At 36.2% G+C, this 12,431-nt stretch overlaps 1 protein-coding gene across 5 annotated transcripts in view; it reads left to right on the top strand.

The window, feature by feature from the left end:
• Nucleotides 1-11,696, top strand: part of PHTF2 (putative homeodomain transcription factor 2) — a 78,348-nt gene extending 66,652 nt beyond the window's left edge. For all 5 annotated transcript variants that reach the window (XM_075274104.1, XM_075274103.1, XM_075274100.1 and 2 more), the window contains 4 exons: nt 431-586; nt 1,501-1,596; nt 4,178-4,303; nt 4,849-11,696. In XM_075274104.1, coding sequence (XP_075130205.1) covers nt 431-586; nt 1,501-1,596; nt 4,178-4,303; nt 4,849-4,869 — 399 coding nt within the window. In that variant the 3' untranslated portion in view covers nt 4,870-11,696. The remainder of the gene's footprint in view (nt 1-430; nt 587-1,500; nt 1,597-4,177; nt 4,304-4,848) is intronic.
• Nucleotides 11,697-12,431: the final 735 nt, after the last annotated feature.

Genomic DNA, 12,431 nt, shown 5'->3' with positions numbered 1-12,431 from the left:
CTAATGAATAGTATGTTACCTTATAGTGCATACTGTACAAATATGCTGCATTAATATTAAATCATAATATATATATATATATATTAATATCTCAATGTATGAGTATAAAATAGGCTGCCTTTATTCATGTGAAGCATTGGTCTGCCATCTAGTGAGGAAAAACGGTATTTTAGAACATTACACTAAGGATACAGTCACATCCCTGCTGCTGGACTAATAGACAGCCACATGCTAAATCTTTATGGATCGTTTACAACCCTGAATCAATGCCAACTAGTGTTAGCCATTGCCTTAGTATGTGTTTGCAGAGTTTTTTAAAGACATTGCTCATCTATCATTATTAAATACAGGTTTGATTTTTTTAGTCAAAATAAAAACTAAGTAATTTTTATTATGTTTTCTTTTTGTCTCTTCCATTTTTTTATTCTAGCTTCTTCATATTCATGAAACCTTTCTGGAGTGTCACTACAACTGGGAACTAGTGATTTGGTGCATTTCATTAACTCTCTTTTTATTGAGATTTGTTACACTTGGATCAGAAACCAGCAAAAAATATAGCAATACCTCAATATTATTGACAGAGCAGGTAAGAAAAGCATTTTCTTTTATATGTAGCCTAGTTGTGTGATATTTGTAAATCTAAACCCTAGATCATCTGAACATCTCTTCCTGCTCTTTCTATTATCTTTCTCATGACGGGCTATACTAGTTTGGATATACCAAGAGTGAACACAATTCTATGGTAAAAGTTGTTTATTTGGCCCTAAGGGGCATTGAGTGCTACTTTCTAAAAGTGAACACCATATACCTGCATGTTACCACCTAGATTTCCTGTTCTCTATAATTTGACTGTTTTATTATATGTTTAAATGAAATCAGATTGTACAAAAAAAGTCTGTTGGACATTACAGTAGCATTTTACATAAGCAGATTTTTAGGAAGGATTCACTTTATGAAAAATGACAAGTTAGCTATGGTTCAAAATGGCCATAGATGTAATGATTTTCATGAAAGGTAAAAAATATTTGATCCATGAGCATTCATTGTGAACTAGCAAAATCCCTCATATATGACAAGTACAAACTGTTTCAGGCACCTCATGGATGTAAGTAGTTCATGCATTGCACCGTGAATTATCACTTGTGAGCGGTTATGTCGCCAAGTACATCTCACAATTCTGTTACTAAAAATAAAGCCTGTTGGATAATTTTTTCCCTAATGATTCAAAGAATGCAATTATCTGTGATTATTATTATGTGTATGGATATCATTGCTTTTATGGCCAATTTCAGGATCGGCTTTTCTATGGCCACTAAAACTAATGAATGGAGCTGCAGTACAGCAATAGAGGATAGTGTAGGAGGCTGAGGGAATTCCTGCTTAATGATTTCATTAGTATGCTACAGTGTGCCTGTCTGCTGAATGGTTGTGGAAAGTAATCATTGATAACAAAGGCACATTATAACCAGCCACCATGCAACAATCTGCTTTATTCATCAGATTAACTTGTACTTGAAAATGGAGAAGAAACCGAACAAGAAGGAGGAGCTGACACTTGTCAACAATGTGTTAAAATTAGCTACTAAGTTGTTAAAAGTAAGTTGTCTATTAAAGCTTCTGTGTCCATGGCATACAAGATGGCAGCAGTGATGTGATTCACCCATGTGACTGAATTTATAATATGAGAGTGCTGAAAGCGTCAGAGTGTGCACAGATGCAGAAGACTCTGCTTCCAGCTCTAAGACAGTGGAGGTTTCTGCCAAGGAAAAGGTCATGTTGGTAAAGGACCTTTCACAGCAAGTTTAGATCATCCCTTTAAAAGTTAAGTTTAACAGATTCAAAAAAGTGATTCTGAAATAGAATTGATGGCCATACGTTCACATGGAGTCATTGTGGGGGGGTTTTGGTGGGACAGACAAGTGATATATACTACACTTTTGTGCTCTGCAAAGAAACAGCCTTAAACTGATCTATTTTTTTTAACATATGTAAATAAAAAAACTAAAAAAAAAAACACCAAATCAGTATATGGAAACATATGGCCAATAGTTTCTTTCAGTGTTTAACATCCATAAAACAGATGATCAAAACTTGAAGTGAACGACCCTTTAACCACGTGACTGCGGTCTGTCCTATAAATGTAGCTGCTGCATCCGTGTAGTGCTTACACATTGTTTTCCTGGCTATGGCTTTTAGTTTGGCATTTTTAAAATTTCCCCAGAAAATGTCTTTTTTGTTGTTTTGTTTTGTTTTTTTCGCCATAAATTCAGAGGTGTTTTTTTTGTTTTTGTTTTTTTTAAGCAGTAATCTGCCAATACAAAGAGCAGGTTAGGAATAAATGTACATGTCTTTATGCTTTACTTGTTGGTTTCTGTTCTTCCCATGGTGATCCCAAGTTTCTATATAAACAATGTTGCATATGTTCGCTTTATTAATACCAGTAACAGCTGTAATGGGACTTATCTGTTGCATAATATTTGAGCAGCGGCTTGCTGAAGTCTTGACAGCAAGAAACAACCATAAGCTTGCTAGGCAGCTCTCCCCAAAGGGCTACACTCTGGTTCCTGGATAAATATGTGAACAAATAGAAGTGAAATTACACAATTGTTTCAGCTCCAGACAGCTTTAGGGCTTGTAACAATATCCACACTGCTTTCCCTTGTGGGGTCTCTTTGTTTTAAAGAGAAAGCAGGGTAAAGCTTTTAGTTGGCATGCTGGTATATTTCTACCGTATCTAGGAGGTGTTTAACCCCTTAAGGACCAGGCCATTTTTTGGTTTCGCATTTTCGTTTTTCCCTCCTCACATTTCAAGAGCCATAACTTTTTCATTTTTCAGTTCACAGAGTCACATGATAGCTTATTGTTTGCGGGACAAATTGTACTTTGTAATGGCACCATTCAATATGCTGTGCAATGTACTGGGAAGCTGGAAAAAAATTCAGAATGAGGCGCAATTGGAGAAAAAATGCATTTGCGCCATTTTCTTATGGGTTTAATTTTTACAGCATTCACTGTTTGGTACAAATGACATGTTACCTGTGTTCTACGTGTCAGTACAAACGCGGTGATACCAAATTTATATAGTATTTGAAATTTTTTGATACTTTTAAAAAAATGATAAACTTTGCAAAATAGAAAAAAAAATTTGTGTCATCATGTTCTAACACCTATAACTTTTTATGCGGGACAAGATGACGTTTCTATTGATACCATTTGGGGAAAGATCCGATGGTTTGATCACTTTTTATTCAATTTTTTTATAGGAGGCAAAGTGTTGAAAAAAACGCTTTTTGGCTGTTTTTATTTTTTTTGCCGCTACGCCGTTCGCAGTACGGGATAAATGTTTTAATATTCTAATAGTTCAGGCATTTTGGAGCGCAGGGATACCTAATATGTTTATGTTTAATGTTCTTTAATTACTTTTATAGCTGATCTAGGGAAAGGGGGGTGATTTGAACTTTTATATTTTTTTTAATACTTTTAAAAACTTTTTTTTTTCTTCTGTTACATTTATGATCAGACCCCTTAGGTACCTTGAAACCTAGGGAGTCTGATCGCTCATACTATTCACTGCAATACTACAGTATTGCAGTGAATAGGAAAATCGCAGTACTTCTATTAGACGATGCCTCTGGCATCGTCTAATAGATCTCGGGCAGAGACAAGCCTGGAAGCCTTCAATAGGCTTCCGGCTGTCATAGCAACCGATCACCGCCCTCTTGTGACGTTCAGGAGGGCGGCGATCGGCAAAACATGGCGGCGCCCATGCCGCCGGCGCCGTTTACACACTGCGGTCACGTTTGACCGCAGTGTGTAAAGGGTTAACAGCAGCGATCGGCTCGGGCACCGACCGCTGCTGTTAGTGGCAGGTCCTGGCTGTATTATACAGCCGGCATCTGCCGTGTATGGAGCGAGCTCAGCGTGTGAGCTCGCTCCATACATCCCCATGCGACCCATGACGTACAGTTACGTCAAGGGTCGCTAAGGGGTTAAATGCTGTTTGTATGAATCCCAAACAAATCTGAAAGCGTAATGTAGAAACGGATGGCAACATCTAGTAAGGTATTTTAATTCTATTCAGAGAGCTTCCTTAGAATTGTGTTTTAGCTTTAATTCGGATGCTACGTTTTTACGCTTCTTTTCTAGCAAACTTATTTCTGTTTGTTTTCTTTGTAAGGAATTGGACAGTCCCTTTAGGTTATATGGTCTGACAATGAATCCCCTGCTGTATAATATCACCCAGGTGGTTATTCTATCCGCTGTTTCTGGTGTTATTAGTGATCTGTTGGGATTTAATCTCAAGGTAAGATTTTTACTTTAATGTTGTTTTCCATAAGTATACAATGAAAGCTTAAACCCTGTCTATGGTTTTTATTTTAAGTAATGCAAATTAATTTACAAAACTTTCTAATATAACAAATTGACATCCTCGAACTCCAAAACATCTATGCAGTTTTATAATGAAAATAGGAGCTTTGGAGGAGGGGGATGCAGCTTCAGTTTCTTCCTCTTCCCGTCCTTGCTTTGCGAAGGGAGAGGGAGGAGAAGTCGACAGAAATCTTATTCACTTAGGCTAGGTTCACACCAATAACTGCTGAAAATCAACGGAGAGAAAAATCCTGAACAGACTGCCGGTTTCAGTATAAAACCGGAAGACCACCAGCAGAGGTGTGAACGTAGTTTAAGAGTGCGCGGGACTAGTATCTTACTATTAAAAGCCTACACAACAGACATGTAGACAAGCAAGACAATTTTTGGGGGATATGGTTAAGCTTGAAAGAATATTCTAACCAAAATGTGATTTTAGCATTAATTTTTTTATTTGTGTTTCCTTCCTTTCTGCTCCAGTTATGGAAGATTAAATCCTGATGCTGAACAGAGGGATTTTACCACCAGTTCTCTGGAGCACCATTACTGACTATGGAATAAAATAAGCTGCCTCACTTTGGTTACTGTGCTTACGTTCAGAAACCCGAGGCCTGTGGCAAGACATCCTTTCAAAACTGAAGTGTTTACGTCTGACTGACTTGTGCAATTCCTTTATTTATTTTACCTTGTCAGTGTTTTGATGTTTATATTTTTTTTTCCTTTGTTTTTAGCCTTTGCCAGCCTATGATATTAGACAGTGATTCTATACGTCAAGGCAAGGCAACCAGCACCTCTCTGGATAAGGTCCTCTAGCCTTTGGAGAGTCTAAGTTTGATGCATGCGTTATTTTTGTGAGGGTTTTGCTCTCATGGTGTATGAAAATTCAGTGACCGGAATATAAAAGGGCAAAATATGACAGAACTGGACTTTCAAAAGTTGTCATCTATTGAGGAAAAAAGCCTCCAAATTTCCTTGTTCCTTCTTTTTATCAGCCAGTAGGAATCATCTTGAGCAGTTTTCCCAGGATCTGATGAGCAGGGGATATATATAATAAGAACTGCCATGTTGGAATCTGAAGTTTCTCTGGAAAGTGGATTGGATCAGCTATTACATTTTCTATGAGATTACTATGGATCAAGATTATTCATCCATGATTAATATTTGGTTGTCATTTATTTTTTCTACCAAAACCTGATGAAGGGGTTTCAGGGGAGCTATCAATATTTTTTATCTTCACACATATCGAATGATATAGACCCATTATAAAACATCAGTATCTTTTTAGTTGGGTGTCCCTTTTATGGTTTCAAAACATGAGACATATTATGTTAATTTCTGTACCTACATAGTTATTGCCACACTAGTGATATTTTTTACTGTTATATTATGGTTTTATATTAGAGAAAAATGTAATAATATTAAGGGCAACAAATGCATATTTACAGTGTGAGACAGACTCACTTATATGAACGTTATGAATTAGAATTCCCTAAGTTCATCTGATATCGGGGTGACTTGCTTTAAATGGTAGTTTGTGTGACAGGTTTTCACTCTGTTTTTGAGCCAAAGCGAGAAGAGAATTCAAAAGGGATGAGAAATATGGAGGAAGAACTTCATGTTTCTTCTTCTTGCTGTGCGGACGTGCACGTGTGTGTGTGTGTGCGTGCGTGCGTGCGTGCGTGCGTGCGTGCGTGCGTGCGCGCGCACGCACGTGTGTGTGAGAAACTACCCTTACAGTAAGGCCACCTCTTTGTAGAAAAGCTGTTTTTTGTTGCAGATTCTGCTGCTCTTTCTGAGCAATTGATATAACATAATGGACAAGTATACATGATTCCTATATATTTCCCATCCCTTTTCAAGCAGCTTTTGACTCAGAAAAAAAATTGCAGCAAAATCTGCAAAATCCGCTTTTCCATAACATGAGCCTCAGCCTTAAACAGTTTTGGTATGGTGCAGTGTGATGCTATATAAACATTATATGAAAGGTTGAGTGAAGTTATCAGAAAGAACAGTGTTTTTCTGTTGAAAGAGGATGATGAACAAAAACTGTGGTCACACTTGCTGATGCTGCTTACTTTAGGAGCTCCAGTATTTTTGATGCAAGTCTAGTATACATTCTTGTCTAATACTAGGACCTTGTTGAATTGGATTATAAGTTGGTGAGACACATCCTTATTTGTTGTGAGTCAATGATAGTGGGGGGGGGGGGGGGGTTATGAGTAAAGCCTGTTACATATCACATTGGATCAGTAAATATTAAATATAAGCAATGTTAAAGTGTAAATGGGTCAGAAAGCACTAAATAGAGACAGTATTTAAGTGTAAACTGGTCTTTAACATCCAAAAAATTCACACAATATAAAACAAGAACTGAATTGTTTTCCTACCATTTTTCTAAAATTATTGCCTTTTTTATAGTTAATAACACAATAACTTTTATAAGTTTGTCGTTTACTTTTCCAGACATTTGGAGTGATATATTTTCTGATGTTTTACTTGGTGCTAGATCACTTACTTATTGGGCCAAGCCTAGAGAAAATCCCTGTAGAATTTGTAATGCCTGACATTTTCCTTTGTTAATTTTGCAAGACAGTTTTAAAATCTTGAGAAAGAGAACTAATCTAGGTTTTGCATTCGGATTGTTGTGGTATTTTACAAAAAATATCACCCAGTACAGCTGAGGCTTTTTATGTAACATATTTCTTGGTTCCCACACAGAGCTTCTGCTCTTTATTTTCTATATTTATTTATTTTTATTTATTTAGTTTTTATTACAACGACACCGTTCACTGTCCCAAGTGGTTTTTGGTAGATTTTTGATACCGCTTGCATTATTAGAATTTAAAACAAACCTCTTAGAAGATTGACAGAAAACAGTAATTTTTCAGTATAGTTTTTTGTGGGCACTGCCTGTGTGAACCCTCCTTATGCATTTAAATGAACGTTATACCATTATATTTATTTTTTGCCAAAAACAGTTATGAAAATGAGGGAGGCGGAAAGCATACTAACCCTTCCCAAAAGGATTTAAATTATATATATATATATATATATATATATATATATATATATATATATATATATATATATATTATAATTTTTTGCTTTCATTCATTTTATTTCAATAAAGGTATGCTTTTTTGTATGGGGATTATTATTTTTTTTTTCTAACAAAAACTAAATAAACAAATGTTTGATAGCCCTCTTTAAACCACCTTCTGCCGATGGTTTTGTTAAGGTTGGGATCACCCATGCAGTTTTTGATGCTGTTTCTGTCAACCAAAACCAAGAATGGATCCAAAAGCAATGGGAAATATTAGAGAGATGCTTTAAGCTTCTCCTTCTTGCTGGCTTCTATTTGGATTTGGCTCAGAATAAACTGCATCCAAAACCACATGTGTGATTCCAGCCTAAAACTGCTTATTGTTAAGCTGTTAGAGCAATAACTGTACTTGGTTACTATTGTGTAGGTTTTGTATTCTATGAGATGTACTTGTGACAAGTGTATTTGCCTATTTACAGTAATATTGATTTAACGCCCTGCACCTTTTACTGTTACATTATTTGTAGTTGTTTAGTTGAGTTTCATTATGTTTTAAGAGCTTTGATTTTTTTGCTAAGTCCTGGACTGTGTCATTTCACAAATATTGTTTTATTAGCACTAGCGCAAAATGTCTATACCAGGAAAAGTCCACAGAAATGCAGGGGAGCATTTTAACTGTATTTCTGTATTTAACATTATTTTCTTTTAAAGTATTAACATTTATCTGGGGGGATGCAAGCTATTTTACTTTCATTTGCACCATAGGTAGGTTCAGGATATTGTGAGTGCCAAAAAATGTCAAAATGTACAGTGTTTCATCTAAATGTCACTATTTGTAAGGGTAAATTTAAGTTCCAGTAAAGCTATTGCATTTTCTGTTCTGCAGTATTGTCTTTGAAGTTATATAAAATATCAATTTGGGATAAGTTATTTCCATACTGTAGGAATTTCTACCAGCATCTAAGCAATACCAAGTGAAACCTAAAAATAATTAGGCAGCTACTGTGTGTTAGATAGAGGTTTATTAATATAAAAATTAGCATTTTTAAAAAATCTTTCTGGAACAGGGTGAATGTTAGGTCTTCAACAGTCAAATAGCAAGGCACATTGGTTCTATCATTTATGATATTAGACCAACTGATGGTTTAGCTAGATATTGACTGTTAAAATAAATTGGAACTATACCAATCGATAAATTGGCATTTTTTTATTTGACTATGGGCACTGTCTCCATTCTGTATTGGTCATGATGCTGCCGATAAATCAGTGATGGGGTCGATCATATGAACTATGACCAACTAATCTGCCTGATCAGGGGGTAGCTTAGAAAATGCCCTGTGTGTGTAAAACTGCAAATGATCACCAAATTAGATATCTGGTTATTGTAATAATTCTCTAAACAATGGTCAGCGGAAATTTTCCATTTCAGCTGACTTTTATCTGATGTTTATGGCCACATTTCTTCAATCAGGACCAGAACAATGTGATTTGTGATTTTCTATGCTTTACATGTGCAACCTTTCAGCATTTCACTTGACTACAGACAGAGCAACTTATCGGCTCTTGACTTGCTGACCAACCATAAAGATAGCGTAATACAAATCATTGGATTCATTACTGTATTTCCTATTCATGCTGGTCCTTTGGGTTAAAATGAACCATGTGGTTTTCACATGAAGTAATCCTGAACAGTAGTTTTTCTTCATTACAGTCCATAGGGAAAAGAGCCACCAGAGCACTAGAGAGAGAGGGCATATTGTGGGTTTGTAATCTATTTAACATACAGTTACCACTAAAATCTACATTTAGAGAGTAGTTAATTCCGTTTGTAAATGTTTGTCGCGCTGAATATCATTTATTGGCAATCAAATGATATAAATCAGTTCATGTGACAATGAAATATGGTCTGTGCCCATCAATTATGTTACCAAAATTTAATAACCCCATTCCCCAAACAATATGAGCTGCAATATGTTACAGATTTTTACCTGGATAAGTCTTGAATTTCACTCATTGCAATGCGAAGAATAGAATTTATGACTAAGAATGTGGCAAAATGTTCCTCTTTAGGTTGTTCAGCAGAGGGCCTTCCTTCACTTTACTATATAGGAAGGAAGCCATGCACATATATTTTCCAACATGATGGAAAATCTTTGTGTGCAGGATCCAGCGCTACTGATATGGTCCAGAGAAGATTTCAGTAGTAGGTATTGGTAGATAGATTTCAACTAAAAAAAAATAAATTTTGAGCTACATTGAAATGAATGTATAGAAATAGATTTTTTTAAAGGGATACTGTCCTCATCCTGCTGTAGAGGAGACCCACTCACTTAACCCCAACTTAATGTTTGCATCTCCACTTTATTTCAGTATTTGAAGATGGCAGGTGGTTTGGGTGGCACTAGTCTCACTCTCACCCTTCCTGAGCCTACAACCTGAGCACTTACTAAATCTGACACTTCCAGATCATTGGTTCTCAGCAAAATTGGTTGATATTTTGAAGCTAAAATCAGAAGTGGATGCAAGAAGCTAAAACATATAGGAACCTGTTCAGGTGGCTTGTTTGGCCTGAGAAGCATTTTATGTGTGGCAACCACATTTCCTAGACTGACCATGGCACTCCTGAGCTCACAGTATGATAGTGATTTATGATGCTGATTTAGCTCATTGATTCATAGCATTATAAATCGCTAGAACACCTTGCATTCGGTTCAGAGTAACCACGATGAGTCAAGGAAATGCAGCCATAATACAGACTGTGTTTCTCAGACTGAACAAAGCCATCCGGATGGGCTGTAAATTATAATTTGTATGTTTCTGATCTTATTATATTTTTGGTTGCTAGTGGGGTGCAAAATAATGACCCAGTAATGACCCGATCTGCAGCATCTGAATAAGGTCTTATTCTGCTCTTTAGTGTTACAAAATATCATTGTCATACCTTACTCTTTTATTTACAGATCAAGCAGTGCAGTCGGCTTGTATCCGATTGTGGTGATCAAGTCAATATTATAAAAACACTGGTGGTTCTGGGGTAACCAAAACCAATTTGTAATATTCCTATCTAGCCCCGGCAATGGAAAAAGCCTGTTTTTATATTGTGCTCTTAGTTGTTAATACTTCACTTAACGCCACGCAGGATAAATATGCATTAACTCCTAAACCACCAGGGATTAAATGTATTACCCAATAAGATACTCTTGCTCACCAGAATATTAGATGTTAACCCCTAGTTACATTTCCTGATTCGTATCAGACTGTAGAAAGAGGAAGCAACACTTATTTGGGCAGTCCATCATATGACCCATTTTTTATACATCATGCAACATTTCTTAGAAAAAAAAAAGTTGGGCAACACAGTTAATATTCAATTAAATATTTAATTGTGATGCTGATAGTAAAATAAAAAAACATTAATCCCTAGTCCTTGGTTTCCAGTAGCAGCGCATTCACTGCCAGGTACCCCCACAGTCTACAGCTTTGGGTTTGGTTTGGTTTTGGTTTACATTGGTGGTCCCGATATTCAGACACTGTCTAATCAGTTTGTCATTAGAGTTCCTTTCTAACAAGTAGGGATGGCCAAAGCAGAGAATCCCTTTAAGAATGAAAAGTGATAGTGTCCTTTTTAGATTAATCTGTTTGCCACAGAGAGATGATCTTGGGAAAGAAATCCTGATAAGCAGATAGGAATAATGGTTGCACTATAAATGTCCCATAAACATTTGATCCCTTTAAGCATTTTTCATATCCAATGGTTTAGCAATAAGTCTAAGAAGTTCTCTGACATCTGTTTTAAGTCTGCTTCTAGAAATGTGAGACACTGGAAGCAAATGTTATATCTTCATTTTGCCTTTGTATATAAGGTCTGCACTGTTACAAACCAGCATTAATGAAATCTCACATGAGGGATCAGAGAATCCCGTGCTTGAATAGCAGAGGTGAATGCAGATGGACATCATCCGTATGTAATGCTCTGTCTTTACATGTGCATTCACCATTGAAATACTGCATTATACAATTCTCTTTTTTTTAACTTGTAAATGACCAAAGTGCATTGAGACAAGTGTAGAGATGGTGGATTACATGCTGATTTGTTGATGTGCTGCAATTCTTTTATGTGTCTGTAGTGTTCTAGTTCTTAATAGAAACCATTTTATAAAGGCGTTTTTCAAATTAAGGTACAAACATTCACTGAAGTACATTTTGCACAAAGTATATATTTTAAAAAGAAATGTGTGAATAAACCACCAGTTAAGGAAAATGTTGTCAAGCCTTAACGCTAAATAAACCATAAAAAACTAAGATGTTGTCCTGTTTATTTTACAGAGATATTGGGATTTAAGTGATTGTTTAAAAGTAAAAATCAGCTGCAGGGTCTTCTCAAACTTTTTATAGGGATTTCTTGCATATTTAGATTATATAATGTTTGTCATATAGTTTCTATATTAACACCATTTATGGACAGATTAAAGGGTTTGCCTGGGATACAGTAAGTATGGTGAGGGGAGGGCTTGGTGAGTTAGGAAGGGCTAGCAGTGGTTGGGCTAGCTAAGGAAACAGGGAAGGGGAAGGAGTCAGGTCTGAGTGAAGCGTAAGGCATCATGGTAGTTGTAGAAAAACAGAACAGAAAGTTACCCACGTAAACAAATGCAGAAGATGCCAGGAGCTACAAGAGAAACCCAGAAATCACTCAAAACACTGCTAAAGGTATTTGGTTGAACTTATTAACCTATTATTAGCACTAACAGACCTTTTTTCTAATTTTTTTTTTCCCGGAAAACCTTTTCAAGGTACATGATATGGCCACAGTTTGATTACACCTAAGTGAGCTTGAAAAGGTCATTGCACCACAAAAATATCAAATGAAATTGAAGCAGCACTCCAATATCCAGAGAATAGAAATGGATTCTTTATTCACCCATGGTATGAGTCCTGAAGAAAAGTCCCATTTAGCTGAACTGAAACGTTGCAGATCATCAAGGAGTAAAGGATTAATTTCTCTTCATTGGATATTGGAGTG

Source organism: Leptodactylus fuscus, chromosome 5 (genome assembly GCF_031893055.1).
Source record: "Leptodactylus fuscus isolate aLepFus1 chromosome 5, aLepFus1.hap2, whole genome shotgun sequence".
Classification (NCBI taxonomy): domain Eukaryota; kingdom Metazoa; phylum Chordata; class Amphibia; order Anura; family Leptodactylidae; genus Leptodactylus; species Leptodactylus fuscus.
This window is presented reverse-complemented; position numbering and strand designations above follow the sequence as displayed.